At 36.7% G+C, this 24,188-nt stretch overlaps 2 protein-coding genes and 1 pseudogene across 2 annotated transcripts in view; 1 reads left to right on the top strand and 2 right to left on the bottom strand.

Annotated features, from left to right (window-relative positions):
* Positions 1-24,188, bottom strand: part of LOC132956306 (NXPE family member 3-like) — a 404,680-nt gene that overhangs the window by 261,009 nt on the left and 119,483 nt on the right. The window lies entirely within an intron of this gene.
* LOC132956296 (NXPE family member 3-like) overlaps positions 1-24,188 on the bottom strand; it is a 365,449-nt pseudogene that overhangs the window by 275,349 nt on the left and 65,912 nt on the right.
* The window catches only part of LOC132956309 (cytidine monophosphate-N-acetylneuraminic acid hydroxylase-like), a 503,487-nt gene that overhangs the window by 451,829 nt on the left and 27,470 nt on the right, over positions 1-24,188 (top strand). Inside the window, exons 3-4 of the mRNA XM_061029688.1 lie at positions 14,694-14,904; positions 15,513-15,604. Of these exons, the coding sequence (XP_060885671.1) occupies positions 14,694-14,904; positions 15,513-15,604 (303 nt within the window). The remainder of the gene's footprint in view (positions 1-14,693; positions 14,905-15,512; positions 15,605-24,188) is intronic.

Here is a 24,188-nt window from a genome sequence, read left to right as displayed (position 1 = left end):
TCCTCTAATATAACATACTGAAATCATCTCATACAACATACTGAGATCCTCTCATAACATACTGAAATCCTCTCATACAACATACTGAAATCCTCTCATAACATACTGAAATCATCTATACAACATACTGAAATCCTCTCATACAACATACTGAAATCCTCTCATACAACATACTGAAATCCTCTCATATAACATACTGAAATCATCTTATACAACATACTGAGATCCTCTCATAACATACTGAAATCCTCTCATACAACATACTGAAATCCTCTCATAACATACTGAAATCATCTATACAACATACTGAAATCCTCTCATAACATACTGAAATCCTCTCATACAACATACTGAAATCCTCTCATAACATACTGAAATCATCTATACAACATACTGAAATCCTCTCATAACATACTGAAATCCTCTCATACAACATATTGAAATCCTCTCATACAACATACTGAAATCATCTCATAACATACTGAAATCATCTATATAACATACTGAAATCCTCTCATACAACATATTGAAATCCTCTCATACAACATACTGAAATCCTCTCATACAACATATTGAAATCCTCTCATACAACATACTGAAATCCTCTCATAACATACTGAAATCATCTATACAACATACTGAAATCCTCTCATAACATACTGAAATCCTCTCATACAACATACTGAAATCCTCTCATAACATACTGAAATCATCTATACAACATACTGAAATCCTCTCATAACATACTGAAATCCTCTCATACAACATACTGAAATCCTCTCATACAACATACTGAAATCCTCTCATAACATACTGAAATCATCTATACAACATACTGAAATCCTCTCATAACATACTGAAATCCTCTAATATAACATACTGAAATCCTCTCATACAACATACTGAAATCCTTTCATACAACACACTGAAATCCTCTCATACAACATATTGAAATCCTCTCATATAACATAGTGAAATCCTCTCATAACATACTGAAATCCTTTCATACAACATACTGAAATCCTCTCATATAACACACTGAAATCCTCTAATATAAGATACTGAAATCCTCTCATATAACATACTGAAATCCTCTCATATAACATACTGAAATCCTCTCATACAACATACTGAAATCCTCTCATACAACATATTGAAATCCTCTCATAACATACTGAAATCCTCTAATATAACAAACTGAAATCCTCTAATATAACTAACTGAAATCCTTTCATATAATATACTGAAATCCTCTTATACAACATACTGAAATCCTCATACAACATACTGAAATCCTCTCATATAACATACTGAAATCCTCTCGTAACATACTGAAATCCTCTCGTAACATACTGAAATCCTCTCATACAACACACTGAAATACTCTCATACAACATACTGAAATACTCTAATGTAACATACTGAAATCCTTTCATACAACATACTGAAATCCTCATACAACATACTGAAATCCTCTCATATAACATACTGAAATCCTCTCATACAACATACTGAAATACTCTAATATAACATACTGAAATCATCTTATACAACATACTGAAATACTCTAATATAACATACTGAAATACTCTAATATAACATACTGAAATCCTCTCATAATATACTGAAATCCTCTCGTAACATACTGAAATCCTCTCATACAACACACTGAAATACTCTCATACAACATACTGAAATCCTCTCATAACAAACTGAAATCCTCTCATACAACATACTGAAATACTCTAATATAACATACTGAAATCATCTTATACAACATACTGAGATCCTCTCATAACATATTGAAATCCTCTCATACAACATACTGAAATCCTCTCATATAACATACTGAAATCATCTTATACAACATACTGAGGTCCTCTCATAACATACTGAAATCCTCTAATATAACATACTGAAATCCTCTCATACAACATACTGAAATCCTCTCACACAACACACTGAAATCCTCTCATAACATACTGAAATCATCTATACAACATACTGAAATCCTCTCATAACATACTGAAATCCTCTAATATAACATACTGAAATCCTCTCATACAACATACTGAAATCCTCTCACACAACACACTGAAATCCTCTCATACAACATATTGAAATCCTCTCATACACCATACTGAAATCCTCTCATACAACACACTGAAATCCTCTCATATAACATACTGAAATCCTCTCATATAACATACTGAAATCCTCTCATACACCATACTGAAATCCTCTCATACACCATACTGAAATCCTCTCATACAACACACTGAAATCCTCTCATATAACATACTGAAATCCTCTCATACAACATACTGAAATCCTCTCATACAACACACTGAAATACTCTCATACAACATACTGAAATCCTCTCATAACATACTGAAATCCTCTAATATAACATACTGAAATCCTCTAATATAACATACTGAAATCCTCTAATATAACATACTGAAATCCTTTAATAACAAACTGAAATCCTCTCATACAACATACTGAAATCCTCTCATATAACATACTGAAATCCTCTCATAACATACTGAAATCCTCTCATAACATACTGAAATCCTCTCGTAACATACTGAAATCATCTCATAACATACTGAAATCCTCTCATACAACATACTGAAATCCTCTCATAACATACTGAAATCCTCTCATACAACATACTGAAATCCTCTCATAACATACTGAAATCCTCTAATATAACATACTGAAATCCTTTCATAACATACTGAAATCCTCTCATACAACATACTGAAATCCTCTCATAACAAACTGAAATCCTCTCATACAACACACTGAAATACTCTAATATAACATACTGAAATCCTCTCATACAACATACTGAAATCCTCTCATAACATACTGAAATCCTCTCATACAACATACTGAAATCCTCTCATACAACATATTGAAATCCTCTCATACAACATACTGAAATCCTCTCATAACATACTGAAATCATCTCATACAACATAATGATATCCTCTCATAACATACTGAAATCCTCTCATACAACACACTGAAATCCTCTCATAACATACTGAAATCCTCTCATACAACACACTGAAATCCTCTCATACAACATATTGAAATCCTCTCATATAACATACTGAAATCTCTCATACAACACACTGAAATACTCTCATACAACATACTGAAATCCTCTCATACAACAAACTGAAATCCTCTCATACAACATACTGAAATACTCTAATATAACATACTGAAATCCTCTCATAACATACTGAAATCCTCTCATATAACATACTGAAATCCTCTCATACTACACACTGAAATACTCTCATACAACATACTGAAATCCTCTCATAACAAACTGAAATCCTCTCATACAACATACTGAAATACTCTAATATAACATACTGAAATCATCTTATACAACATACTGAGATCCTCTCATAACATACTGAAATCCTCTCATACAACATACTGAAATCCGCTCATATAACATACTGAAATCATCTTATACAACATACTGAGGTCCTCTCATAACATACTGAAATCCTCTCATAACATACTGAAATCATCTATACAACATACTGAAATCCTCTCATAACATACTGAAATCCTCTAATATAACATACTGAAATCCTCTCATACAACATACTGAAATCCTCTCACACAACACACTGAAATCCTCTCATACAACATATTGAAATCCTCTCATATAACATACTGAAATCCTCTCATACAACATACTGAAATCCTCTCATACAACACACTGAAATCCTCTCATATAACATACTGAAATCCTCTCATACAACATACTGAAATCCTCTCATACAACACACTGAAATCCTCTCATATAACATACTGAAATCCTCTCATACAACACACTGAAATACTCTCATACAACATACTGAAATCCTCTCATAACATACTGAAATCCTCTAATATAACATACTGAAATCCTCTAATATAACATACTGAAATCCTCTAATATAACATACTGAAATCCTCTAATATAACATACTGAAATCCTTTAATAACAAACTGAAATCCTCTAATATAACATACTGAAATCCTCTAATATAACATACTGAAATCCTCTAATATAACATACTGAAATCCTCTAATATAACATACTGAAATCCTCTCATAACATACTGAAATCCTCTAATATAACATACTGAAATCCTCTAATATAACATACTGAAATCCTCTAATATAACATACTGAAATCCTCTCATATAACATACTGAAATCCTCTCATAACATACTGAAATCATCTCATAACATACTGAAATCCTCTCATACAACATACTGAAATCCTCTCATAACATACTGAAATCCTCTCATACAACATACTGAAATCCTCTCATAACATACTGAAATCCTCTAATATAACATACTGAAATCCTCTCATAACATACTGAAATCCTCTCATACAACATACTGAAATCCTCTCATAACAAACTGAAATCCTCTCATACAACACACTGAAATACTCTAATATAACATACTGAAATCCTCTCATAACAAACTAAAATCCTCTCATACAACATACTGAAATACTCTAATATAACATACTGAAATCCTCTCATACAACATACTGAAATCCTCTCATAACATACTGAAATCCTCTCATATAACATACTGAAATCCTCTCATAACATACTGAAATCCTCTCATACAACATACTGAAATCCTCTAATATAACATACTGAAATCATCTCATACAACATACTGAAATCCTCTCATACAACATACTGAAATCCTCTCATAACATACTGAAATCCTCTCATAAAATACTGAAATCCTCTCATAACATACTGAAATCCTCTCATAACATACTGAAATCCTCTCATAACATACTGAAATCCTCTCATACAACATACTGAAATCCTCTCATACAACATACTGAAATCCTCTCATAACATACTGAAATCCTCTCATATAACATACTGAAATCCTCTCATAACATACTGAAATCATCTATATAACATACTGAAATCCTCTCATAACATACTGAAATCCTTTCATAACATACTGAAATCCTCTCGTAACATACTGAAATCCTCTCATACAACACACTGAAATACTCTCATACAACATACTGAAATACTCTAATATAACATACTGAAATCCTCTCATAACAAACTGAAATCCTCTCATACAACACACTGAAATAATCTAATATAACATACTGAAATCCTCTCATAACAAACTAAAATCCTCTCATACAACATACTGAAATACTCTAATATAACATACTGAAATCCTCTCATACAACATACTGAAATCCTCTCATAACATACTGAAATCCTCTCATATAACATACTGAAATCCTCTCATAACATACTGAAATCCTCTCATACAACATACTGAAATCCTCTAATATAACATACTGAAATCATCTCATACAACATACTGAAATCCTCTCATACAACATACTGAAATCCTCTCATAACATACTGAAATCCTCTCATAACATACTGAAATCCTCTCATAACATACTGAAATCCTCTCATAACATACTGAAATCATCTCATACAACATACTGAAATCCTCTCATAACATACTGAAATCCTTTCATACAACATACTGAAATCCTCTCATACAACATACTGAAATCCTCTCATAACATACTGAAATGCTCTCAAAACATACTGAAATCATCTATATAACATACTGAAATCCTCTCATAACATACTGAAATACTTTCATAACATACTGAAATCCTCTCATGTAACATACTGAAATCATCTCATACAACATATTGAAATCCTCTCATAACATACTGAAATCCTCTCATATAACATACTGAAATCCTCTCATAACATACTGAAATCCTCTCATATAACATACTGAAATCCTCTCATAACATACTGAAATCCTCTCATACAACATACTGAAATCCTCTAATATAACATACTGAAATCATCTCATACAACATATTGAAATCCTCTCATACAACATACTGAAATCCTCTCATAACATACTGAAATCCTCTCATAACATACTGAAATCCTCTCATAACATACTGAAATCCTCTCATAACATACTGAAATCATCTCATACAACATACTGAAATCCTCTCATAACATACTGAAATCCTCTCATAACATACTGAAATCCTCTCATAACATACTGAAATCATCTCATACAACACACTGAAATCCTCTCATAACATACTGAAATCCTCTCGTAACATACTGAAATCCTCTCATACAACACACTGAAATACTCTCATACAACATACTGAAATCCTCTCATAACAAACTGAAATCCTCTCATACAACACACTGAAATACTCTAATATAACATACTGAAATCCTCTCATACAACAAACTGAAATCCTCTCATACAACATACTGAAATACTCTAATATAACATACTGAAATCCTCTCATAACATACTGAAATCCTCTCATATAACATACTGAAATCCTCTCATACTACACACTGAAATACTCTAATATAACATACTGAAATCCTCTCATAACATACTGAAATCCTCTCATACAACATACTGAAATACTCTAATATAACATACTGAAATCCTCTCATAACATACTGAAATCCTCTCATACAACATACTGAAATCCTCTCATAACATACTGAAATCCTCTCATACAACATACTGAAATCCTCTAATATAACATACTGAAATCATCTCATACAACATACTGGAATCCTCTAATATAACATTCTGAAATCCTCTCATACAACATACTGAAATACTCTCATACAACATACTGAAATCCTCTCATAACATACTGAAATCCTCTCATATAACATACTGAAATCCTCTCATAACATACTGAAATCCTCTCATAACATACTGAAATCCTCTCATATAACATACTGAAATCCTCTCATATAACATACTGAAATCCTCTCATAACATACTGAAATCCTCTCATACAACATACTGAAATCCTCTCATACAACATACTGAAATCCTCTCATATAACATACTGAAATCATCTCATACAACATACTGAAATCCTCTCATAACATACTGAAATCCTCTCATACAACATACTGAAATCCTCTCATAACATACTGAAATCATCTATACAACATACTGAAATCCTCTCATACAACATATTGAAATCCTCTCATACAACATACTGAAATCCTCTCATATAACATACTGAAATCATCTTATACAACATACTGAGATCCTCTCATAACATACTGAAATCCTCTCATACAACATACTGAAATCCTCTCATAACATACTGAAATCATCTATACAACATACTGAAATCCTCTCATACAACATACTGAAATCATCTTATACACCATACTGAGATCCTCTCGTAACATACTGAAATCCTCTCATACAACATACTGAAATCCTCTCACAACATACTGAAATCATCTATACAACATACTGAAATCCTCTCATACAACATATTGAAATCCTCTCATACAACATACTGAAATCCTCTCATAACATACTGAAATCATCTATATAACATACTGAAATCCTTTCATACAACATACTGAAATCCTCTCATATAACATACTGAAATCCTCTAATATAACATACTGAAATCCTCTCATAACATACTGAAATCCTCTCACATAACATACTGAAATCCTCTCATACAACATACTGAAATCCTCTCATACAACATATTGAAATCCTCTCATACAACATACTGAAATCCTCTCATAACATACTGAAATCATCTATACAACATACTGAAATCCTCTCATAACATACTGAAATCCTCTAATATAACATACTGAAATCCTCTCATACAACATACTGAAATCCTCTCATACAACACACTGAAATCCTCTCATACAACATATTGAAATCCTCTCATATAACATAGTGAAATCCTCTCGTAACATACTGAAATCCTCTCATACAACACACTGAAATACTCTCATATAACATACTGAAATACTCTAATGTAACATACTGAAATCCTTTCATACAACATACTGAAATCCTCTAATATAACATACTGAAATCCTCATACAACATACTGAAATCCTCTCATATAACATACTGAAATCCTCTCATACAACATACTGAAATACTCTAATATAACATACTGAAATCATCTTATACAACATACTGAAATACTCTAATATAACATACTGAAATCCTCTCATACAACATACTGAAATACTCTAATATAACATACTGAAATCCTCTCATAATATACTGAAATCCTCTCGTAACATACTGAAATCCTCTCATACAACACACTGAAATACTCTCATACAACATACTGAAATCCTCTCATAACAAACTGAAATCCTCTCATACAACATACTGAAATACTCTAATATAACATACTGAAATCATCTTATACAACATACTGAGATCCTCTCATAACATACTGAAATCCTCTCATACAACATACTGAAATCCTCTCATATAACATACTGAAATCATCTTATACAACATACTGAGATCCTCTCATAACATACTGAAATTATCTATACAACATACTGAAATCCTCTCATAACATACTGAAATCCTCTAATATAACATACTGAAATCCTCTCATACAACATACTGAAATCCTCTCATACAACATACTGAAATCCTCTCATACAACATATTGAAATCCTCTCATACACCATACTGAAATCCTCTCATACAACACACTGAAATCCTCTCATACAACATATTGAAATCCTCTCATACAACACACTGAAATCCTCTCATACAACATATTGAAATCCTCTCATACACCATACTGAAATCCTCTCATACAACATACTGAAATCCTCTCATAACATACTGAAATCCTCTCATACAACATACTGAAATCCTCTCATAACATACTGAAATCATCTCATATAACATACTGAAATCCTCTCATAACATACTGAAATCCTCTCGTAACATACTGAAATCCTCTCATACAACATACTGAAATCCTCTCATAACATATTGAAATCCTCTCATATAACATACTGAAATCCTCTCGTAACATACTGAAATCCTCTCGTAACATACTGAAATCCTCTCATACAACATACTGAAATCCTCTCATAACATACTGAAATCCTCTCGTAACATACTGAAATCCTTTCATACAACATACTGAAATCCTTTCATACAACATACTGAAATCCTCTCATAACATACTGAAATCCTCTCATACAACATACTGAAATCCTCTCATAACATACTGAAATCATCTCATATAACATACTGAAATCCTCTCATAACATACTGAAATCCTCTCATAACATACTGAAATCCTCTCATATAACATACTGAAATCCTTTCATAACATACTGAAATCCTCTCGTAACATACTGAAATCCTTTCATACAACATACTGAAATCCTTTCATACACCATACTGAAATCCTCTCATAACATACTGAAATCCTCTCATAACATACTGAAATCCTCTCGTAACATACTGAAATCCTTTCATACAACATACTGAAATCCTCTCATAACATACTGAAATCCTCTCATACAACATACTGAAATCCTTTCATACACCATACTGAAATCCTCTAATATAACATATTGAAATCCTCATACAACATACTGAAATCCTCTCATATAACATACTGAAATCCTCTCATAACATACTGAAATCCTCTCGTAACATACTGAAATCCTCTCATATAACATACTGAAATCCTCTCATACAACACACTGAAATACTCTCATACAACATACTGAAATCCTCTCATAACATACTGAAATCCTCTAATATAACATACTGAAATCCTCTAATATAACATACTGAAATCCTCTCATATAACATACTGAAATCCTTTAATAACAAACTGAAATCCTCTCATACAACATACTGAAATCCTCTCATAACATACTGAAATCATCTCATAACATACTGATATCCTCTCATATAACATACTGAAATCCTTTAATAACAAACTGAAATCCTCTCATACAACATACTGAAATCCTCTCATATAACATACTGAAATCCTCTCATAACATACTGAAATCCTCTCATATAACATACTGAAATCCTCTCATAACATACTGAAATCATCTCATAACATACTGAAATCCTCTCATACAACATACTGAAATCCTCTCATATAACATACTGAAATCATCTCATAACATACTGAAATCCTCTCATACAACATACTGAAATCCTCTCATAACATACTGAAATCCTCTCATACAACATACTGAAATCCTCTCATAACATACTGAAATCCTCTAATATAACATACTGAAATCCTCTCATACAACATACTGAAATCCTCTCATAACATACTGAAATCCTCTCATACAACATACTGAAATCCTCTAATATAACATACTGAAAACATCTCATACAACATACTGAAATCCTCTAATATAACATACTGAAATCCTCTCATACAACATACTGAAATACTCTCATACAACATACTGAAATCCTCTCATAACATACTGAAATCCTCTCATATAACATACTGAAATCCTCTCATATAACATACTGAAATCCTCTCATAACATACTGAAATCCTCTCATACAACATACTGAAATCCTCTCATACAACATACTGAAATCCTCTCATATAACATACTGAAATCATCTCATACAACATACTGAAATCCTCTCATAACATACTGAAATCCTCTCATACAACATACTGAAATCCTCTCATAACATACTGAAATCATCTATACAACATACTGAAATCCTCTCATACAACATACTGAAATCCTCTCATATAACATACTGAAATCATCTTATACAACATACTGAGATCCTCTCATAACATACTGAAATCCTCTCATACAACATACTGAAATCCTCTCATAACATACTGAAATCATCTATACAACATACTGAAATCCTCTCATACAACATATTGAAATCCTCTCATACAACATACTGAAATCCTCTCATATAACATACTGAAATCATCTTATACACCATACTGAGATCCTCTCATAACATACTGAAATCCTCTCATACAACATACTGAAATCCTCTCACAACATACTGAAATCATCTATACAACATACTGAAATCCTCTCATACAACATATTGAAATCCTCTCATACAACATACTGAAATCCTCTCATAACATACTGAAATCATCTATATAACATACTGAAATCCTCTCATAACATACTGAAATCCTCTCACATAACATACTGAAATCCTCTCATACAACATACTGAAATCCTCTCATACAACATATTGAAATCCTCTCATACAACATACTGAAATCCTCTCATAACATACTGAAATCATCTATACAACATACTGAAATCCTCTCATAACATACTGAAATCCTCTCATACAACATACTGAAATCCTCTCATACAACATATTGAAATCCTCTCATACAACATACTGAAATCCTCTCATAACATACTGAAATCATCTATACAACATACTGAAATCCTCTCATAACATACTGAAATCCTCTCATACAACATACTGAAATCCTCTCATACAACACACTGAAATCCTCTCATACAACATATTGAAATCCTCTCATATAACATAGTGAAATCCTCTCGTAACATACTGAAATCCTCTCATACAACATACTGAAATCCTCTCATAACATACTGAAATACTCTAATATAACATACTGAAATCCTCTCATACAACACACTGAAATACTCTCATATAACATACTGAAATACTCTAATGTAACATACTGAAATCCTTTCATACAACATACTGAAATCCTCTAATATAACATACTGAAATCCTCATACAACATACTGAAATCCTCTCATATAACATACTGAAATCCTCTCATACAACATACTGAAATACTCTAATATAACATACTGAAATCATCTTATACAACATACTGAAATACTCTAATATAACATACTGAAATCCTCTCATACAACATACTGAAATACTCTAATATAACATACTGAAATCCTCTCATAATATACTGAAATCCTCTCGTAACATACTGAAATCCTCTCATACAACACACTGAAATACTCTCATACAACATACTGAAATCCTCTCATAACAAACTGAAATCCTCTCATACAACATACTGAAATACTCTAATATAACATACTGAAATCATCTTATACAACATACTGAGATCCTCTCATAACATACTGAAATCCTCTCATACAACATACTGAAATCCTCTCATATAACATACTGAAATCATCTTATACAACATACTGAGATCCTCTCATAACATACTGAAATCATCTATACAACATACTGAAATCCTCTCATAACATACTGAAATCCTCTAATATAACATACTGAAATCCTCTCATACAACATACTGAAATCCTCTCATACAACATACTGAAATCCTCTCATACAACATATTGAAATCCTCTCATACACCATACTGAAATCCTCTCATACAACACACTGAAATCCTCTCATACAACATATTGAAATCCTCTCATACAACACACTGAAATCCTCTCATACAACATATTGAAATCCTCTCATACACCATACTGAAATCCTCTCATACAACATACTGAAATCCTCTCATAACATACTGAAATCCTCTCATACAACATACTGAAATCCTCTCATAACATACTGAAATCATCTCATATAACATACTGAAATCCTCTCATAACATACTGAAATCCTCTCGTAACATACTGAAATCCTCTCATACAACATACTGAAATCATCTCATATAACATACTGAAATCCTCTCATAACATACTGAAATCCTCTCGTAACATACTGAAATCCTTTCATACAACATACTGAAATCCTTTCATACACCATACTGAAATCCTCTCATAACATACTGAAATCCTCTCATAACATACTGAAATCCTCTCGTAACATACTGAAATCCTTTCATACAACATACTGAAATCCTCTCATAACATACTGAAATCCTCTCATACAACATACTGAAATCCTTTCATACACCATACTGAAATCCTCTAATATAACATATTGAAATCCTCATACAACATACTGAAATCCTCTCATATAACATACTGAAATCCTCTCATAACATACTGAAATCCTCTCGTAACATACTGAAATCCTCTCATAACATACTGAAATCCTCTCGTAACATACTGAAATCCTCTCATATAACATACTGAAATCCTCTCATACAACACACTGAAATACTCTCATACAACATACTGAAATCCTCTCATAACATACTGAAATCCTCTAATATAACATACTGAAATCCTCTAATATAACATACTGAAATCCTCTCATATAACATACTGAAATCCTTTAATAACAAACTGAAATCCTCTCATACAACATACTGAAATCCTCTCATAACATACTGAAATCATCTCATAACATACTGAAATCCTCTCATATAACATACTGAAATCCTTTAATAACAAACTGAAATCCTCTCATACAACATACTGAAATCCTCTCATATAACATACTGAAATCCTCTCATAACATACTGAAATCCTCTCATAACATACTGAAATCCTCTCATATAACATACTGAAATCCTCTCATAACATACTGAAATCATCTCATAACATACTGAAATCCTCTCATACAACATACTGAAATCCTCTCATAACATACTGAAATCCTCTCATACAACATACTGAAATACTCTAATATAACATACTGAAATCCTCTCATATAACATACTGAAATCATCTCATAACATACTGAAATCCTCTCATACAACATACTGAAATCCTCTCATAACATACTGAAATCCTCTCATACAACATACTGAAATCCTCTCATAACATACTGAAATCCTCTAATATAACATACTGAAATCCTCTCATAACATACTGAAATCCTCTAATATAACATACTGAAATCCTCTCACACAAAAAACTGAAAAATCATACGCTCACATACATAACTCAAAAGCTAGTGATGAAAGCTAGTGATGAAAAGCATCTGTTGTTGTGTTGCTTTTCTTACCTGGATACAGGAAACTTAACATCACACTGCAACTTGAGCTAGAAAACCAGTCTGCTAAACCAGCAGAATGAGGAACAGCAGCTAATGCGATTGCATTTTCATTTCCCTCATTCAAACATGGGATTAGTTTACGCATTTCAACAATATTTGGCTTAAATCTTCTCCAGGATTGATGTGCAACAGTGTTCTTCTTAGCAGTTGCCTTTTTCCTCCTGTGGTTTCGAGTGCGTAAGTACCACTGTCACTAGCCGCACAAAGACTAGGTGTGGTAGTTAGTCAGTTTTGGGGTAAAGAAGAAGATTTACTTTATTGATCCCAGCAAGGGGAAATTCTATTTTTACACTCTGTAAGTCATGCAACACACACATAGGCTGAAATATACACATTCACAAACAGGATCCTATGGACATGCACTAATGGAGTGTGAGGGGGCTGCCCACAGTGGGCGCTCCTGAGCTGGTGGTGTGGGAGGTTTGGTGCCTTGCTCAAGGGCACCTCGGCAGTGCTCAGGAAGTGATCTGGCACCTCTCCAGCTACCAGACCAATTTACAGATTTGGCCCGCACCAGGGACTTGTTTCTAGTTTTGTTCACTCTCCCTCTGACGAGCTTTTGAATAGTTTAGGCTACTTTCTTCGAAAATAATGTTTTCCCAGTTATGAATGACAGTGTACTGCAGGTGAGTCTGTTGTTTCTCCTTCGGTTTCCTTGACATTTGAGCAGCAAAAGGAGCTGTTGCTGTTGCAAATGGAGAGAGATAACAGCAGTTAAGCCAGTGATTTAGTAACACAAAATAAATGATCAGCACTTGTCCTAGCTTTTCTGTGCCAAAAATGTTGAACTAATCTGGTGTCTTTAGGTAAGATGACTTCTCAAAGTGCAAGGACGTTGCTCACACTGGATGCTGAAGCAGTCGCCTCACTCAAAGAGGGAATCAATTTCAATAAAAGCCAAGAGGACGGGAAATGTTACATCATATACAAGAACAACGACGGCCTTAGAGCATGCAAGAACCAATGCAAACACCAAGGAGGGTTATTCATCAAAGACATCGAAGACCTGGATGGCAGGTGAGATCTAAAGGGCCGGCTGTTGTTAGGGGTCGGAGCTTTTATCATCAAGAGCTGCCTGCTGATAGCTGACCAAAGGCTAAGTGATGAAGATTACTACAGTCAGATAAATTGTATTTGTTAGGTAGTGCAATTAACAGTGCAATTATATAATGTGAAAAATATGTGTGCAATAACCTCAGGTGCAATAAGAAAACATATTTATATTTTAATTTCAATGTACAGTGTTCCCCTTGTTATTTTTTTTGTATTATATCTTTGCTTTAATACAGTGTATAACTTCTGTACAGTTTATTTTAAATCACTTAGCTGTTACTACAGCTTATTTATTTTTACTTTTAAATTTTTTGTACTTTTCTACTCTTTTTTTTTACAATGTTATTCTATTTTATATATAATTTAAATTTTTTTGTAGAAGCTGACTCAGGGAGAAACGCACAAGAATTCCAATGTACCTGTGCAAATGGCAATAAACATCTATTCTCTATTCTATTCTCTATTCTCTAGTTGTATGAAAAGCCTAAAAAAAAAGTATAGACGCTAAAACAGACTTTAGATAACAGTTACGAAAATCTTTTAATTGGCTTTTTTGTTTTCTGCTCTCACAGGACTGTTAAATGCACCAAACACAACTGGAAGTTGAATGTGTCATCGATGAAATATGTGAATCTACCAGACAGCTTCTTGCAGGACGAGCTTGGTGAGTTCTGCAATTATAACATTTTATTGACTTTTCTTAAAAGTTATGAGGCATGTGAAAGAACAACTGCTTTTGAAGCTTTGAAGAAAATAAATGTTGTATAAAAAGCGAAGCCAAGGAAGAGGTGCATTTGCTGCATGGTGATTAAGAATAATTGTATGGCAAAAGAACATAGTTGGGTGGGGGTTGTCGCTGCTGTTTAAATTAAATGATGAAATCATGAAACAGACTGTGGATCATCTCATGGCCTCTTGTGGCCTCATTGGCAAAGTCTTCATCTTCACAGTGTTGATTATATTCTGCTAGAAGGTACATCCCACAAATTCCTGGCTGCTTCGTTACATCTCTAAAAGGCTAGAAAGAAGACATCAACTTGACTTGTAAATATAAGACATATACATTTCTCTCCAAATATAACTCTGCTGCGATGAGGTTTCTAACACATATGTATTACAGCTTCACAAACCTAAAAGAAGAATTACTCTGAGATGGTTGACACAATTCAAAGATATATCCACAAAATTATCAAGATGAATGAATTCATGAAAATACGTACTAACAAACATATAATAATAATAACTCCTACAGTTTCAATAAAGTCCTCAAAAACTATTGGCTAGTGCTTGGGCCCTAAATAGAGTGGTTCTATGGTGGTTGTTTAAATCAGTTTTTCCTCAAAGTAAGATATATTACGTGGTAAAACAGAACCTGTCTGCAGCTATATGCACATCCCAGGTTCCCTGCCAGAACTCTGACTGGGTTTTCAATGAAGGGGCCTTCCTGACTGGCTTCTGTCAGGATCTGTAACCTGTCGCTAGAACACTTACTGTTTTTAAGTACCTTCAAAGCTCTAAATGGCCAGGCACCATCTTATACTAGTGCCGTACTACCCTTCGAGAACATTACGGTCCCATAATGCAGGCCTGCTAGTGGTACCTACAGTCTCTAAGTGTACTATGGGGGGTAAAGCCTTCAGTTATCGGGCTCCTCTCCTCTGGAATCGTCTTCCAGCCGGGGTCCGGGAGGCAGACACAGTCTGTATTTTTAAGAATAGACTTAAAACTTTCCTTTTTGATAAATCTTATAGTTAGGGCTGGTGCTGATGTAGACCAGCTCTTAGTTATGCTGCTATAGGCTTAGACTACCGGTCTCTCTCTCTCTCTCTCTCTCTCTGTGCATATACAGTACATCATATTACTGCATGTATCTATCTGTAAATCTCAGTCACTAACCACCTACTTTCCTGGGAGCTCTTGAGCTCTCTTAGGCTCCTTGAGATCGTTGTTTGACGGCCTGCCAGAACAACATTATAACATTCAACATTCAACATTCAAAAACACATTAATATAGTATGAAGAGTATAAAATCATATCTTAAAATACTAAGTTTATAACTAGGACAAAATCACATAGTAACTATCGTAATTCCTCTGTCCTGAAACTCAGGTCGGTAGAGCGCTCTTGCCACTAGGGGGCAGTAGTGCTCCACGTAAGATTCAAGTAGAGTTCACCAGGTAATGTGATTTAGTTTTTCAATATCTAAGTTCGTCATAGATGATCGTAGCGGAATCTAACTTGCATGAAAGTGTTAGTCTTGAGGTCATGGATACATATATCCGATTCAGGGATTGAACCGAAATTCTTTTATAACAGAAATGGATTATGTTGGTTAAAGCAGTTTGTTCAACGGGTCTAAAAGCTATTAAGTCCATTGAGATAGTCCAGATCACATCAAAGGCCTCCCCTGCCGTGTTGATTAACTCGGCAGACGGCTGTCTTCCTGGGATTGTTTATCCTAAGAGTCGTTTCACACGTATCCAAGTGGTCTGGTTCACTAACTTAGATTAAAGGATTATTGCAAAAAGTTTGTTTTTATGACGTCCTGTTCTTCACATTCCGATGCAAAGTCTCTTTGAAACAGTTAATCAAATGAATGGCTTTTGTTATCAGTAAACAGAAAGAGTGGGGTTTTCATTTGTGTCCTGTGAGTTTTGGCTCACTTCAGGTCAATACGTTACACTTACCACTGTAACTTTTGCTGCTTTGCTAAAGTGCTCATGATGGATCAACCCGGTATCATGCCAAAGCGTGTAATAGACACGTTGGTCCACTAGAGGATGCGTGTCAGTGTCACGCATTGCCTGTCTTCAGCGTCAAATGTACATGCCTGTGATCTGTGCCATACCAGCAGGGGGCGATAATTTACTCAATGCCAACATCCATCGCGGACAAAAGAGAAGCGTTTCAGTGTATTCCAAACCTCCTTCCTGTCAGGTAAGAGTAATTACCTGGGATTAATAATAATTATTAACTTATTATTAACCTAAATTTGAAATATTTGAGGTTGCCTATGACTGTTTTTCATGCTAAATACATGTCGTTTGGTGGTAGAGAGCCAAGGTTATTAACATGAGAGGAAATTGAAGTAGTAACGTAATGAAAATGCATTTAGCAATAGCATTTAGCTGCCCAGCTAGTTTAAAGACTCTCTCTACATTAACGTTTTCTCAAATTAAACCTGATAAACTTGGGCTAATATTATATCTAGCTAAGGTTGAAGCAGTATATCCCCCAGTACTAGATCGATCAGTATTTGGACCTGTTTCTGTGTAAACAGTGATCGTGTTAACTGGTGGTGTTACGGTTTGACCAGTGACCTTGTCAACTGATGGCTTACAGCCTAACGCGGCCGTGCTCTTCGCGGTAACCGCAGCTGATAAACACGAAAGGTGTCCACGCAAATGCCTCAAAATGCCCTCTTTAGATACGTCTGTAAATGAATGATTTAACAAATGAGGCTCTATCCGTTTCAGCGTCCATTGTGCGCAGGACACCAACAGACGCGTTCGGCTGAAAGTCTCCAGTTAACGCGGTCACTGTTTGCACCGTAACACCTGTCAGGCCATTTCTGTTTTAGCTTTTTATCTTTTGTATAAAAAGGGCCATTTAATAAATCCTAACTTTTGTCAGGCCTCCCTCTAACATGAAGGGAGGGGAGGTATTTTGTCTATGGTCAGTATGGGAGGACTATTGAATAACTGGTTATATCAGTAAATGACATCGATGATTCTGACATTTTTCTCCAGATTAGTAACCTACGGCTTCTATATATCCCAACGTTAGGCTACTACATAAAAGACTTTGGTTTAAATCAGCATAGCTTAGTTGGCATGCTTCTAACATGACAGCCAGTGGGAGCTGTATTTTCACTGGCTTCTATTTGTGATTTGCTTTGATTTGATCTTGTTGACCAGTTTAGTAGTTCATTCCCTATTTTGGTAACATTCATGCAGTTTACATGCTAAATATGACTAAATACAGGTCCTTTAGGAAGCTGTATTCATTACATGTCACAGTTATGTTCCCAATGATGTTACAGCTCAGGAGTTTATAATTTGAGAAATCCTGGAAATTTTGCTGTGGATGAAATAACCTTTTTTGTGTTCTTCTTGTCCTACAGACCCAGTCCATCCCTGTCTACCCTTATCACCTGTCCATACCCCTTTATTACCTTAAACCAACGGCTCTTTTAAGAGCCATTACACCCGCTGCTACAACACCACACATAGACACACATTTGCACATATACCCTCAGAAACAAACATATTTACTCCCACACACACTCATCCATTTTCACTCTTACTTATCACTCAATCACCCATATTTACAAAAACTCTCTCTCTCTCTCTGTCTCTGTCTCGCTCTCTCTCTCTGTCTCTCTCTCTGTCTCTCTCTGTCTCTCTCTCTGTCTCTCTCTGTCTGTCTCTGTCTTTCTCTGTCTCTCTCTCTCTGTCTCTCTCTCTCTGGTGCATGCTGGGAGTGAGTGGTGTGGAGTGAGACGCTGAGCAAGTGGTTTTTGATGGGTTTTTTTTCTTTAGTAATTTGATTTAATTTAATGTAGTTTATTGGTTGTAGTTTCACTTTAAGTTTATTGTTAGTGTGTGTTTGTGTTTTTTCTTTTTCTCTCCTGCCGGTGTCTCGCCGGTCAGCGTCTTCAGACGCCATGGTAAATGGAGTCACCTTCGGCCACCTCACGCGAAAGCATGGCATTAAAATCAATGCCAGCTTTCCGTGCAGCGTGGAGGAGATTGGGCTTGCTGTGGGAGAGAAGGTCGGGCACGGCAGCGTGAGGTCGGCCGCTCAGATGAACAGCGCCGTGGTCATCTTCCTGGATCAGGTGGAGAAGGTGAACCGAGTCGTTGAGACAGGCATCACGTTGAAGGAAATGTTTGTACAGGTGACTCTGCTGACACAGCCTTCCACCAGAGTCATCCTGTCCAATGTCCCTCCGTTAATAACCGACGAGTTTCTTAGCAGAGAGCTCTCCAGACATGGGAAGGTGGTGTCACCCATAAAAAAGATTCTGTCTGGATGTAGATCTCAGCTGCTGAAACACGTAGTGTCTCACCGTAGACAACTGTTTATGATACTTAACAATCGGGATGCGGACCTCAACCTCCGCTTCCATGTTAAAGTAGATGATTATGACTACGTGATATTTGAAATGTTTCAGTTGTGGTGAGGAGGGACACACCGTGAAGGCCTGTCCGAGACAAGGGGATCCGGCTCCGCCTGGCCGTGGGGTGACGCCCGGCCCTGTGGCGGGGCTTTCCACTGCTCCGCCGGTTGCAGCGGAGCGGCGGGAGGCCCCTGCCCCGCGGCCTGTGGCCGCAGCGGAGACTTCATCTGCTGCGGCCCGGACCGCGGCATCTGAGCGGCCGATAGCGGCGCGCTCCGTGCCTCGCCGCTGCTGTGTCTGACCTGGAGCACGGGGTGGTGAGTATGAATGATGTGCACGGTGTGGGTGAAAATAATCAGGGAAGTGAAGGAGAGGTTTTGGGTGATGTGGTGGAAAGTGAGGTGGGTGAAGAAAAGGGGGAAGAAACAGCTGGAAAAAGTGTGAGTGAAGTGCAGATAAATAAAGCAAGTGGCGTCAGTGAAACGCAGGAGGGTATGTCAGAGGAGGAAGATGAAACACAGGCAGAGGAGACAGGTGGGGGGAATAATAAACTTACATGGGGGGAACAGGTGGAAGAGGCTGAGATGGAGGAGGAGGAAGAGGAAGCAGTGAAGGTCAAATCTGCTTCTAAACGCAGAAGAAAAACTAGGAGCACAAAGTATGAGGCAAAGAATAGCAAAGTGGAGGAGGAGGAGGACAGACAGACAGTAAGGGGACAGGGGCAGACAGAGGAAAGTGAAAGTGATGACTGTGTCTCTGACAGCAGTGATATATCTGGATTCAAAATAAGTAACAGTCAACAGAAAAAACTGTACTCTGTAGAAATGATTCAGTCGTTTTTAGCAAAAACCAAAAATGCTAAAGGTGTTAAAATTGAAGAGCATTTCCCAGCTTTAAGTTTGTTTTAAACCTCGGCCAGACTCCACATGCACCAAAAGGAGGAGTCTGGCCTCACTAACAAGGAGGTTTTTAGATTAAAAAAACTTGTGGGTAAAGCAAAAAAACAAATGAACAATGATGATGGGAAGAGCTCCAATGTGTGTTTTAATTAATTTATTGATTTTTATTTTTGTTCTTAATTTCTCACTTATGGATAATTTTAGAGTGGGAAGTTTGAATATAAATGGAGCCAGAGAGTCAAAAAAAAGAGCAGCTATATATGAAACGGCTAAAATGAAACATATGGATGTTTTTTATTTACAGGAGACACATAGTGATAGCACCAATGAGGCAGACTGGAGGAGAGAGTGGGAGGGGGAAGTCATTTGAAGTCACAACACTTCGCTTAGTGGAGGAGTTGGCTTTCTCCTCTCCAAGTCTTTCACTCCGGTTTCACTGGAGGTCGAGCATTTTATCGAGGGGAGGTTGCTTTTAATTAAAGCACGGTTCGACCTTTTTACTGCTGTTTTGTGTGTATATTTTGGGAGCATATGTGTATGCTCCAACAATTGGTGCAGAGAGGAAGCTGTTTTTACAAAAAGTTAATGATGTTTTAAATGGCTGTGCCTCGGAGGATTTTTTATTCTTGGGTGGGGATTTTAACTGTACAGAAAATGCATCTTTAGATCGCAACCATGCAGAGCCGCATCCAGTTTCCCAACATGTTCTGAGGCAGCTGATCTATTCTCATGGCCTGGTGGACGTGTGGAGAAGGATGCATGCAGACTGCCGACAGTACACATGGTCCCACCTCAGAGAGAGTAGGATCTCCTCAGCTAGACTAGACCGTATTTATTGTTTTAAGCATCATTTTAATATTTTTAAAATGTGCAGTATTGTTCCTGCTGGTTTTACTGACCATTCTTTACTTTTGTGTAATGTTTTTATTCAAAATATTTGACCTAAAAGTGCTTATTGGCATTTTAATTCAGTCTTAACATTTGATAAACATTTTAAAGAGGTTCTTATTTATTTCTGGGATGTTTTTAGACAGAGGAAGGGTGATTTTAACAGTCTTAGGCAGTGGTGGGACCATGGTAAGACTGAGATTAAACTCCTATTTCAACAGCACACCCTCAATGTCACCAGAGACATCACCAGATCTATGAAAGACCTGGAGACTGATATAGTGGAACTAGAAAGATTGAGCGAGTCCACAGCAAATCAAGGATATATTGAAATCCTCAAAGTCAAAAAGCTAGCTTTAGCCGACCTGTTGGATGTTAAAGTACAGGGTGCACTGGTCAGGTCCCGGTTTCAAGCCATCGCGGAGATGGATGCTCCCTCTAGTTTCTTCTTCGGCCTGGAGAAGAGGAGTGGGCAGAGGAGGGTAATCCACTCACTTTTAGCAGACACAGGGCAAACATTGACTGAACCAAGCCAGATAAGAAGGCGAGCTGTGAGTTTCTACTCAGCACTCTACTCAAGTGAGTATGAGGAGGAGGAAGCTCTGATGGAGGGGTTCTGTAATGGACTGCCTCAGGTCTCTGAGGAGACCAACACACAGCTCAACAGGCCGTTACAGATGCAGGAACTGAAGACCGCTCTGCAGGGCATGCAAGGGCGGCGGGCTCCCGGCATAGATGGCCTGAGTGTGGAATTTTACAAAGCCTTCTGGGACATCTTTGCAAAGGATCTTTTAGATGTTTTTAATGAAAGTCTGGCCTCTGGTTCAATGCCCATGTCCTGCAGGAGAGCCGTAATCACTTTGCTCCCAAAGAAAGGCAACCTGCAGGACATTAAAAACTGGCGCCCTGTGTCTTTGCTGTGTGTGGATTACAAGCTTCTGTCCAAACTCTTTGCCTCCAGGCTGGGGAAGGCTATGGAGCAGGTCATCCACCGGGACCAGACCTACTGTGTGCCCGGCAGGTCCATGGTGGACAATGTCCACCTCATTCGTGATGTTTTGGACATCTCCAGCTCATCGGGTTGTAACACTGGTCTGATTTCTCTAGACCAGGAAAAGGCTTTTGACCGCGTTGAACACAACTTCCTCTGGAAAGTTATGGAGAAGTTTGGGTTCAGCGCTGGTTTCATAGCCAAGATCAAAGTGTTGTACAGTGGGGTTGAGAGTGTGCTGAAGTTTAACGGCGGTCTGTGTGCTCCTTTCAGGGTGTGTAGAGGCGTCAGGCAGGGCTGTGCTCTGTCCGGTATGCTTTACACACTCTCCCTGGAACCCCTCCTTCACAACATACGCTACAACTTACAGGGCTTGGTTTTACCTGGTTTTAATACAAACATTGTTTTAAGTGCTTATGCCGATGACATTGTTGTTTTTATTAAAAACCAGAGGGATGCAGATATTTTAACCAACATTATAAAACATTTTAGCGTAACATCGGCAGCGAGGGTGAATTGGATAAAAAGCGAAGCCCTCGCTGTCGGTGAGTGGCGTGACGGTCTCCCAGTTCTTCCCCAGAGCTTGGCCTGGAAAACAGATGGTTTTAAGTACCTGGGGGTGTTCCTCGGGAAAAAACACATAGTCCAGAAGAACTGGGAGGGCGTCACAGAGAAAGTTGAGGGGAAACTTTCCAAGTGGAAATGGCTGCTCCCTCAAATGTCTTTTAAAGGTAGAGTACTGGTTTTAAACAACCTTGTAGCATCCCAACTGTGGCACCGTTTAACCTGTGTAGACCCCCCTTCAGGCTTGCTAGCCCAGTTACAAAGAAAAATGGTAGATTTTTATTGGGATGGTCTACACTGGGTGCCACAAGGGGTGCTGTTTTTAACCAGAGAGGAGGGGGGACAGGGCCTCGTCCACCTGGCCAGCCGGACAGCCACCTTCCGATTACAGTTTTTACAAAAATATCTGACAGGTCCGGCTGATCTAGTGTGGAGAGATGTGGCCAGCTGCATTCTCAGATGTGCAGATTTCCTGGGGCTGGATGCTGCTCTGTTTTTAATTGATTCTAAACTTTTAAAATTAAGTGGGCTGCCTCCGTTTTATCAGGGTGTTTTTAAGTCTTGGGCCCTTTTTAACTGTAAAAGGTGCCCAAAGTCTGACTCTCTGTATTGGTTGTTGAGAGAGCCATTGATTCACAGGGCCAAGCTGGATATCAGCAGCAGCGTCACCCCCGGCCTGACGGTGGCGCTGCTTAAAACAAAGACCCTGTGCCTGCAGCAGCTGGTGGATGCAGTGGGGCCGGCGCTGGGTGATGCCCGGGCCCTGGGCTCTCTTCTGGGCCTG

This window comes from Labrus mixtus, chromosome 22, assembly GCF_963584025.1.
Source record: "Labrus mixtus chromosome 22, fLabMix1.1, whole genome shotgun sequence".
Taxonomy (NCBI): Eukaryota; Metazoa; Chordata; class Actinopteri; order Labriformes; family Labridae; genus Labrus; species Labrus mixtus.
Note: the sequence above shows the minus strand (reverse complement) of the source record. Positions and strands in the feature narration are given on the sequence as shown.